At 30.6% G+C, this 11813-nt stretch overlaps 1 protein-coding gene across 1 annotated transcript; it reads right to left on the bottom strand.

The window, feature by feature from the left end:
• Window positions 1–502: 502 nt before the first annotated feature.
• Window positions 503–11478, bottom strand: LOC124544446 (trypsin-3-like). The gene is made up of 5 exons (XM_047123005.1): window positions 11320–11478; window positions 6700–6904; window positions 3451–3694; window positions 1582–1731; window positions 503–919 (listed from the first exon to the last, which is right to left on the bottom strand). Exons 1-5 carry the CDS (start codon window positions 11366–11368, stop codon window positions 767–769), a joined length of 801 nt encoding a protein of 266 aa, XP_046978961.1. The 5' UTR covers window positions 11369–11478; the 3' UTR covers window positions 503–766.
• Window positions 11479–11813: the final 335 nt, after the last annotated feature.

The raw sequence follows: 11813 nt of genomic DNA, 5'->3' as shown, positions 1-11813 counted from the left end.
GTCAGACGTCATCTCACAAGTAACATTCTTTCTAGCCATATCGTCTTTCACACAATCCATCCATCGTTTCCTTGGTCGTCCTCTACCTATATATCCATCCACATCCATGCTCAAGGCCTTCCTCACAATGTGTTCCTCATTCATCCGCATTACATGCCCATACCATGATAGCCGCCTTCCACATAACTTCTCGGCTATCGGTGTCTCTTTCAAACTTCCTCTTATATACTCATTCCTTACTCTATCCATTCGCGTAACACCACACATTCCTCTCAGCATTCTCATCTCCGCAACATGCAATTGTCTTTCAGTCATCCCTTTTGTAGCCCAACATTCTGATGGATATGGATCAGAGTGTTTAGGAAGCATTTACCCTGTATTGTGACAATATCAAACTGTTATTTTAATTTTTACTTTATATATTATATTCACTAATATAAATATATTATAACGGAGAAAATATAAGGATAAAATATTTTAACAGGAATGAAAATGCAAAGTATACCTAGTCGAAATAGAATCATTTAATATTAACAAATATCACTGTGATTTTAACACAATATTTATTTAAAACATTCACATTATCTTTCAACCTGGCAAGACTTCTAAAACACCAACGAAAATAAAAGAAAACACTTAATCTTGTTTATATTTATTAAATTATTTTAAATTAATAATTTAAAATGTTTAAATAGTTTTATTATCTATGATAATTTATTTTAAAAATAGAACATGATTTTATATAATGTTTAAAATTTGTTTTTATTTACAATCCTGTGTGTTCCGATATAAAGTCTCGTATGGTTGGAGACGCAATATCCGCAAAGACGCTCGGCGAAAGGGCTTGACCGCAGCCTCTGCCAAATGAAACGATCCCAACAGCCATTCCATCTTGTATGGCCGCGCCACCCGAATCGCCCTTTGTAAGAAAAAGATTTATAGAATAGTTACGTATTGTGCTCCACTTCTTAGAGGTATGTATTGTATCTCATAGATATATATTAATTGTTTAGTAGTGAAAAAGTGGCTTAATCTAGTGTCTTGTAAATCTACAAATCGTGGAGGTTTCAAATTCCGAATAGGTTTTTCTGTTTGGAAATATTAAATACAGAATTAGAGGTTAATCAGCTGTTAGGAAGTTAGTAGAAGTAAATTCTTGAGCCTTCAAAAGCAAGTGAAATCTTAATTTAATTCCAATAGAGTTTAAGTGCATTATCATGTGTACGATTGTAAGCTGTATTTGTATTTTCGTTCACACAATTATTAACTAGTGTCGCTTAAAAAGCCCATTATTAAGGGAGACTGGCTTACTGCGGTCGAAATCGGTCAGAAGGACATTATCGTTGCTACGTCAAGCTTGTCCACAATAAACTATTGAAACTATTGAAATTTAAATTTCATAATAATTTATAATTTTTCCATTCAAATTGATGATTGACGTGACATAAAGAACTTTAAAAAAAGTACATTAATATTACACAAAGAAACTAATTTCGTCATGTAATAAAGTTCGAAAATATTTTCAGAATCTTATCTTGAAAACCAATAATTGTCTTTACAACTATAACTAAATCATCATACCTGACACGTTCCTTCACCGCCTAGGAAGAAGTTCCCACCGCACCACATGTTTCTGGTCAGTACTGTCGGATACACGAGGAAGCATTGTATAAAGTTTACGACTGGAAGTTGGACGTGCATCAGTCTATTTGGGATAGAAGACGCTCCTTGCTAAAAAAAGAAAATATTTTAATACATAATTATAAAAATAAGTACAAAAATATAACACCTATACACACACGACTTTTCCTAGTCGTATTATATTTGTAGAAGTATTTTCATTCGATTGAACCGAGATGGCCCCGTGGTTAGAACGCGTGCATCTTAACCGATGATTGCTTGTTCAAACCCTGGCAAGCACCGCTGATTCATGTGCTTAATTTATCTTTATAATTCATCTCGTGCTCAGCGGTGAAGGAAAACATCGTGAGGAAACCTGCATGTGACAAATGTCATAGAAATTCTGCCACATGTGTATTTCACCAACCGGCATTGGCCAGCGTGGTGGAATATGTTCCAAACCTTTTCCTCAAAGAGAGAGGAGGCCTTAACCCAGTAGAAAAATGACAAGCTGTTATTGTTGTTTCATTTGATTAAACAAATGAACATATTTTTAAAAGGCATTCATTAAACCTCATTTTATAGTGTCTGATGACCTCGACTATGAACGCTTAATTTAATTTACTAAAATCATTGCAATTATTCTGTTTAAAGCTATTTCGGTAATTCTGTTGTTGTAATAGTAGTAATAAAACACTTAAGAACATTAAAGAGCAATTAAAATTCCTTTATAAATATGCTCAACGAATTTTGAAGTTTTGTTCAAACTTTTAGATTTTCAATTTCATTTGTTTTAAACAGAATTTAAATAAGGGTTTCAAATAATGAGCGGTACGGACTAAATCGTACAGTTCTAACCGTGGATGATTTATTGAGCTGTCAATTAAATATTTTATTATTTTCATATGGGGCCATTCCTGACAGAGCAATTTTCCAAACATAGACCAATTTTGAATTTTGAATTTAGAATAGAAAATTTCCTGAATTATAAATCTTAGTTCAAAGAACATTGGATACCATTTTTTTTTATTTGTGCAAAGGTCAAAATTTCGCACTATATTAATTTTTGTTTTATGTCGTAAATATCTCAAAAACTTTTATAGTTATAAAAATTGCTCATTTTTTTCAAATGAAAAGGGAACTCCGCGATTTATTTATCTATATGAAAAATTTATCGATATAATTGACATCACTACAGGTGATTCAATTACAATTAGTATAAAGTTTTCATTCCTAGACATTTGTTAATTTTGTCATGCTTTATCTTGTAATTTTTCATCACAGTCACAAAACTGTCAAGTTGTTAGAAGTAATAAAGTGTTTGATAGTATTTTTTCGAATTCTATTCTAGTCAATATTACATTTGCCTAATTTGTCATTTGCTGTGAACAAGTGGTACTGATTACACTAGAAACCAATTAGCTCGTACAGATCCTTAAGAATAATCAGTTTTCAATTATATGAAGAGTATGAGGCAATACTCCTTGTATTGAACAGTATTGAGACGATTAAGATGTATTTCATTTGGAGTGTGAGAGTGAAACGTTTTACTGTTAGAACTACAAATTTCAAATGCCAAATTTGATAACTTCGACGTTTCAATCATAAACGAGGTTATAATAGGTTTATTTAGATTCATTCAATTTGCCTGAAAAATCAACGAGGAAGGAAAGCATTTCCAATAATTCAAGTTCTATACTATTTTCCTTTAAAACCTAAAATGACATTGCAGCTAGAAATATTGTTTAAATCGTTGAAACGAAACTAAATACCTAAGTAATAAGAAACACGTAAAAGCGTTTTTTCTTAAAAAAATATAAAAAATATTACCTGCATCCTTCCCCATCCACTGACTACAATTTCACCCCTTAAATTTCGATTCTTAGGCGGTAAGCCTATCGGTTTGATCGTGTCCGAGAATTTGATTGGTTCAACTGTCTTCATATACGCCACGTCCTTATCAAAGGCAGGATTGTCGTATTCCGGATGTGGTGTCACTTCTGCTATTGGGATAACTGTACCGTTCTTACGAAACGAGCTACCAGCTCTTAGAACTACAGTTGAAGGGTCGACGCTGCAAAAAATAAAACAATTGAAGTACGCGCAAATTAAACTATGTAATGTTTAAAAAAATGTTCTTGAGAACGACAAATAAAAAGCGATTGCTGGTTAACTTGGTTTAAAGGTTGGTTTCTTTATCTTGGTACTATAGATACATTTACAAATATAGCATAAGTATAGGTAAGTCATTAATAACATCTATAAAGTTCTGACATAAAATGTTACATGACATTTTCCATAAATTTTGCTGTTTCGTTTCATTTTCATTCATTGCAACAAAATTGCACGCAATACATATAATGTGGAAATCATAAATGATACAACTGGTTTTCATGAAGTCATAACCATTTATGTCATGTTCAAGTATTATGCATATATTATAATGGGCAGCATAATATATTACATTAATAGTATTAAAAACTTTATTAAAAGTGTAAGTACTCGTCCCACTGGTGTCATGGTTTGGTTCGTTTTTGTCCAAAGGATCGAAATTGCAAGATCGGAATATGTGGCTAGACTGGGTCACGTTTCAAGCACTCATGATTTGATCAGTAACTATATTTTTTATTATGTCAATAAATTATTAAGGCCTTAAAGTAAAATTATTGACGTAAATAAATAACGTCACGTAACAGAAAACATTTTATATTTTCTTCGTATAATAATAAAATGTTTTTCACAAAAAACTTGGATAATGAAAGGTTTTTACATTTGAATATACCTAAGAATATATATATATATTGTCAATTCGTTACCGCGAAAGAATAACAATATTATATATTTTTCTGTTAACAATTTATATGTTTCTGATAAAGAAAATTTATTCTCATAAGAATTATTAAGAAAAATAATTGGCGTTATCTTACGTAACAATTTCCTGACGAAGCCAAAAAATCTCTATTTAATACTGAAGCGATATTTATTATTACTCGCTATATTAAAAATCCATCGCAGTTTCGGCAAAAAGTACCTCACACATTTTAGACTTTGATTTTATTTTCCTAACAAGATTTCTTTTATTTGAAAAACTTAGAACCTTTTCATTCAACCTTTTTATATTACATTATATTTAATTCTGCTATTATAAAATTAAGTTGATTTCTTTCCACTATTGATTTGATTAAACCGATCTCTTAGTAAACTTTGTAGTAAAATTGAATAGAAAAGTTAAAAATTACTATTACATGGAACAATAATATTATGTAATGTTTTGTAAAAGGTAACAAGAACACCTTAAGAGTCAGGACCCATTTTTCAACCGACTTCAAAAAGGACGAGGTTATCAATTCGTCTGTATTTTTTTTTTATGTTTGTTACCTCATAACTTTTTACTGGGTGGACCGATTTTGATATTTTTTTTTGTTTGGAAGGTAGTGCTTCCCGTGGGGTCCCATTTTAATTTTATTTCTTTCCGATTATGGTATCCGTATGAAAACGACATAAGTCTTAAATTTGCATTATGTATGTGCGCGATAAATAGGTGAATAACTCAAAATTGGCTGGCACAATTTTGATGATTCTTTTTTTATTATAAAGGATATACTTTAAGAATAGTTTGGTGAAAGTTTGGTAAGGTTCTGATCATAGGATCCATGACAAATTAAGGGAACGGGAGGAAACGGAACAATTCTGAAGAGCACGTTAGCAATACTCGGTTGAATCTTTTATTTATGGGTTACTTGGATATTTGAATCACCTTCCGGAACGTGGTTATATTCATGTAATTGTCATAATCGAATAATATAATCAACTAGCGACCTCTCACGGATGCAATACTGATACTAAATATACTAAAGAATTTGTTTATTTACGACATCACATTGCAAACTTCTAAAATTGTCAGTGTTTCTTTACTATATTGTTCATTTATTATATACACAAACCTTCCCCTTGAATTACACTATCTATTTTAAAAAACCGCATCAAAATCCGTTGCGTAGTTTTAAAGATACAGGGACAGAGAAAGCGACTTTGTTTTATATTATGTATTGACGGAACTCCTAAACGGCTTACAGTTAGGGTGCGATTTGGGGCAGAATTTCTTACTGTCTTTAATCAAATTTTGTGTATATGATGTGATGTCATATGATGTACGACAAAGCATACGAATAGCTCTTTTACAAAGTTTTTTTACTGAGGTCGATTACAGCTCTTTCGAGGGTACCTTGTAGTTCATGCCGCATGACGTATTAAAGCCGCATTTTCGAAAGTCTATTTTTGCTTTATTTGAAAGTTTTTTTTGAAATTGTCCCCGAAGTAGTTTCTGATTCATATAAACGGCACACTTAATCTATCCATATTAAGAAAAAAATGTTAGTCTACATCAGCTTCACTTAAAATCAAAAAATAAATAAAATTTTAACAAAAAGAAAAACCGACTTCAAACAAAACAGTATTTTAAAACAAATTAAAATGCACTAAAAAGTAATAAAAATAATTGCATATTTAACATATTTTTGAGAGTCCTCCTAGGTACAATGAAATGAAAAATATTAGACTACTTAAAAGTCGATTTACGATTATATAATGTAGTTAGAATTATTGCTATATTTGGAGTCGGTGTCAGCCAACCCTATACTATATCAAAAAACAATACGAGAATACTTTAAGAAATATGTTTCTTACAAATTATCTTTTATACGATATTATACTGGGTCAATCAAGAGGCTCGTATCGCTTCTTTCTTTTGATTGTTGAAGCGTGTGCCCGTGGCTGACACCGGCTCCAAATATAACAATTACTATAACTACGTTATGTAATCGTAAATCGACTTTTAAGTAGTCTAATATTTTTCATTTCATTGTACCTAGGAGGACTCTCAAAAATATGTTAAATATGCAATTGTTTTTATTACTTTTTAGTGCATTTTTATTTGTTTTAAAATAGTGTTTTGTTTGAAGTCGGTTTTTCTTTGTGTTAAAATTTTATTTATGGAGAGATGTTATTCAACATAATAGCACACAGATTTTATTCAAGGCAACTGTAAAGATGACATAAGTAAATAATCATCATACGTACTTTTGGGCGCAGTGTCCAGCCGTCAATATGTAGTTTTCGCTAACAATGAATCCACCGCAAAAATAGGAGTTGTTCACTATGAATGAAACTTGGTAGGGATGATCGAGTATGTCAGCCTCCTCGCCGCCAACGATCCTGTTATCCATATCCACTTCGTACATATCATTTCCCGCGTGTATCGGAACCCTCTCTGATAATATGATTTCTGAAATGTATAAAGATATAAGAAAATAGGGTTATATACTACTCAACTTATTTATTTTCTAATAAATAGAAATGTAATATATGTTTGTCCTGTACTCTTTCTAATCTAATCATCCGATTATGATGAAGCCTTTGTGTATTCTAAGTATGATTATGAATGGTTGGCCCCTAAAAAATTATGTGATTGACCTTTAATACAAACTTTTTTACGGACTCTTATTCTACGTATACGAAGCCAAGTGTATATACTAGCCATGTTCTTAATCTTTTGATCCGGGAAAATGAAATGAAATTTTCGTGAATCAAGAGACTTTTTATTATGAACAATATGCTACAAATTTCCTGTATATCACTTGAGATATTCTTATCTTTCTACTAATAAAAAATAACTTGCAGAAATTTATCAACGAAACAAAAATGTAATATTTAACTTATATAAAAATAGCTTGTTTATTTTGGAACACATTATACCAAAAAAGCTTTTTAGAGTTCTACCCTAACATGAATATTATTATATAAATAAACATTTTATGACACCACATTTTGTAAAGTCAATCCAATTGTATAGCGCATTCGAATCAAAAAAGAAATAAAGATTACTAAAACTTAAATTTACGTATTCCATTTATTATTAGTTTTACTTATTCATTTATTTATTTGGATCCCCAAATATCGTACATACAAAGCGCAATTTACTTGAAATTGAATTAAAACTAACTATACAACCAATTATATACAGTAGTATATATATCAAATAAAGAATAAAAAAAAGAAAACAATTATATAGTGCTACATTATGCACTACAAACAATTCTTGATACCTATATATTTGTTTGTATCTAAGACGCTATTCGTGTTACTATATCCACTTTCATTTTAATCATCAAAATGCCAATTTTGGCAATTCGTAATGAATATCATAGGTTGTAACTCTCGACCTGCTTATTTGTCTTTTGTTCTATTGTGATTAGACCAAGCTATTCATATTGAAATCCTTATTACGAATAATAATATTGAAGGAAGTGATCTTTTGTTAATATCATAGATAGTTCTTATAAAATTCGCACCTTTGATATACCTGACATTACAAGAAATATATAGCTTTAGAGATGAGCAAAAATAAAATCTGAATAGAAAATAACACTTTTTTTATACTAAAGGCCACACGATAGTATGTGGTCCCGGCTTTATAGACACTGGCGCTATAAGAAATATTAACCATTCCTTACATCTCCAATGCGCCCCTAAACTTGGGACCAAAGATATTATGTCCCATTTAATAATATTTGCACTGGCCCGTTCTCCCTTCAAACTACAAGTATTGGTGTTTATCATTAGAATATCTGATGGTAATTTGTACATATATGTATGTCATCATACGAAAGCAATTGTTTTGAATTATTTATCGGCTTGCTCATATTGCTATATATGTATAACGTGGCTCAAATCCTGGGTTCAAATCGTCTGGCAAATCTGTTTTTCAGCCATAAAAATCTTAGTCATCTGAAACTGTAAGTAGGAAGCAAACAACTTGTATAGCACAACACCGATTGACCCTAATCCTAATCTCTCTTGATGTGTCGGATTCCATTAGTTATCACTAACACCCTAGCATGTCTAGTATTCGAAGCTTGTATTCGTTCGAAATTCTGTCACTCTTGAGTCTGAGCATAATACGAAATTCTGAAGACAAAATATCTGGAAATTTTTTCCATATTTTTCTTGTATGGAAATTTATTTACACTTACTATACGATACGTCTACTTATTTTATTATACTCTTAATAAATAATAAGGGGAAATTGATGCTATCATTCTTGCCACCATTCCACGCGGTCAAGATTTATATAGTAACCTTTTTTTAATTAATATTTGTATATGTTTAAACATTAAACGTTATTTACTCTTACTTGTGTATTAAAAGCACTACTAGCAATACTTTTGGATTTACAGATTAATATTTATGGCAATAGAAATCAAACAAGTATTACGTAGTAACACTTCTCACTATAAATTTTTAATACCACTCCTAATTCGTATTCAACCCGCGAGCAAACAAACGTTTTCGCTGACATTAGTCATTATAGCGATTCACGTCAAGTTAAATCGTACCTTCTATAAATTACACAATTTCTTTTAAATTTATTTTAACCGATATCTGCGGGTTCAAACTTACAAGCGAGAAGCTTGCAAGTTTATTAATTATCATGTCATAATTTATCTTTACAATTCATCTTGTGCTGGGCGGTCGAGTCATACAACGTTAGGCAACCTGCACATATTTAACTTGAAATAAATTCTTCCAGATGTCCAAGCCTTCTTCTCAAAAGATAAGGTATTTACTCAACGCTGGGACAACATGGGGTTGTTACTATTGTTTAGTTGTTTTTGATATAGAAATTAGGAAATAATAAAATAGGAATATAATGAATTAAAGCACGAATAAACAAGACTGAAATTTCACGGATATGATTAATTTATATAAAATCTCATGCTCGGCTGTCAAAGAAAAAATCGTTAGGATAGATCGACATATCGAAATGAAATTCCAATCCGATCCGTATTGGAAAACTTGGTCCAATAAACCTACAAACCTTCTCCGCAAAAAGCAAAAGTACATCTGTTATGTCTGTCTTATGGTTCGTGGAAATCATTTTTCAATGAAACTATCTTGCCAGTAATAGCTTTGGGAATAAGAACCTATACAAAACGTTTTAAAGAAAACGAATGTCGAAAGAACGAATGAACGAAAACGAATGAAAAGTCTAGGACTTCGAACTCGTAATCAGAACAGTATGAAAAGATCGATCACAATCAGATGAATAGTGTAGTGTAGTACGGACTACAAGCACAAAAATATAGAACGTTTCTTTGGTTTATTTCAATAATATTACGTCATTGTTAATTTGCCCTATGCTTAGCTAACACCCGACAGCCATCGTTAAATCTATGTGAAGATTTATTCAACCTTAACATTTTATTGCTCATTAAATATAATAAAGATTCTGCGTATTATCCTGTTATAAAAACAAAAGCTGTTTGGGAAAAATGTAATTGTTTTTAGTGCTAATAACATGGACTTGATTAATTTTTAATATCTCTTTCAATAGAAACGTAAAAACGTAAAAATGGTACGTTTGCGAAATGAGGTTTAAATTTAAGTTAATAAAATTCATATCCCATAATAATCTTTTTAAAGGTTGTGGTTTTACATTTGCTTATAAATCCTCAATGGAGGAATGCAATCGAATAATCTCCAAACATTTTCCTTAAAAGAAAAAAGAGGTAATACCCTACACATAGCCCTAATTGTACTTTAAATTTTAGTCTTTTTAAATTCATATTAAAAACTACTAATATTATTTATTAAAACATACCCTATATTAAACAGATTTTTCGTTAGTCTAAAGACTAACCTATAAAGAGTTATATAGTAATATTCAGACGTTATTTTAAACCCAGGACGGGTTCAGATCCCATATTTGTATATTGTTAGTATTACGCTTTCGTGCCTCAGAAGCAGGTAAAGTCGTTCACTTTAGAGTTTATTAAAATAATTAAAAATAATTAATAAATAATCATTATTATTTATTTTATTCCATTGTTATTATATTTATTTAATTGAATAATTTGACTGTTTTACTATGAAAATGTGTGATTGAATATAAATATTGTCATTTTATAAATTATAAATAATCATAATTTGGTTTGAAATAAAATAGAGTTATATGTATCAACAAAGTTTTGAATTGTTTTGAACGATTACTTTCGAGAAAAAATTGCAAATACTCAATGATAATTACGAATTCTGTATAATGTATTTCATAGTAATTACGATGATTATACCCATTGCTATTGTAATAGCTGTAAGGTCAAATCGTTATTCTGTATCGCATGTCAATAGAATGCATGTTTGTAGGAAAATACTTCATACATCAAAACATAACGAACCGTTTCATTAATAAAATAACAAACAAATAAAAATCAATACAAAGTTTTTTTTTTTGTAAAAATGTCGAATTGTTGATATTGTTAATTCAGTATAAAACATATAAAAACTTATTTCATTAAAGATTTTTATTTTCGATTCGATTTAAATGCAGAAAAATGAAAATTGTAAGATTAAAAACAAAAAATATTTAAGTAAACTAGAATTTTAGAATTCATAAATAAAAAATTCCAATTATTCCTTTTTTTAAATTCTAAAATATTGAACGGGAAGAACTAATCAAAAGAGAAAAAAATAATACTGAACACAAAATAGAAAGCAAATTCAAACCAGGCTTTTAAAAAACTGACGTAATCCTGAGTGAACAAATTGTCACACGACACATGAAATTGAGATCGATGATATCAGTAAAATCTCTAAGTAAACTCGTATCGAAATGAAAAGGAGGTTATATATGGTAAAGCTTACCTGACAATACACAGCCAGGTGCAACAACACAGAATAAAATGTACCACATCGCAGCTACTTGAATGTAACTAGCCTAATTGAGTTGACAATGAGCACTCACACGAAAGTCGAATGCTATATACTCTCACCGTACACCTAATTTAAATAACTATGCATTACCCACATCACGTATCATATCGGCTTTAGTTTATAGGTCGCGAAATTAGATGATTGCTCGTCATTTTTTTTTTGCATATGACGATAGTGTAAGCCTAAGGAACTTATTAGCTGGAAAATATTGCAAGGTGCGGGTTCGAAAATTATTTGTGTTTTTGCTATTGCAGAAATTCAAATAGAATATAGATATACGCGTAATAACTTCAAATGTTCTCATAATCCGATGGAACAGCTAAACCCTAATAATAATAATAATAAGCCACTAATCCACCGATTCCGTTCCGCTCTTTGTCTAATTACCTGCGTAGGAGCTATTAAACATCTCGTATACATCAATA

Source organism: Vanessa cardui, chromosome 4 (genome assembly GCF_905220365.1).
Source record: "Vanessa cardui chromosome 4, ilVanCard2.1, whole genome shotgun sequence".
Classification (NCBI taxonomy): domain Eukaryota; kingdom Metazoa; phylum Arthropoda; class Insecta; order Lepidoptera; family Nymphalidae; genus Vanessa; species Vanessa cardui.
This window is presented reverse-complemented; position numbering and strand designations above follow the sequence as displayed.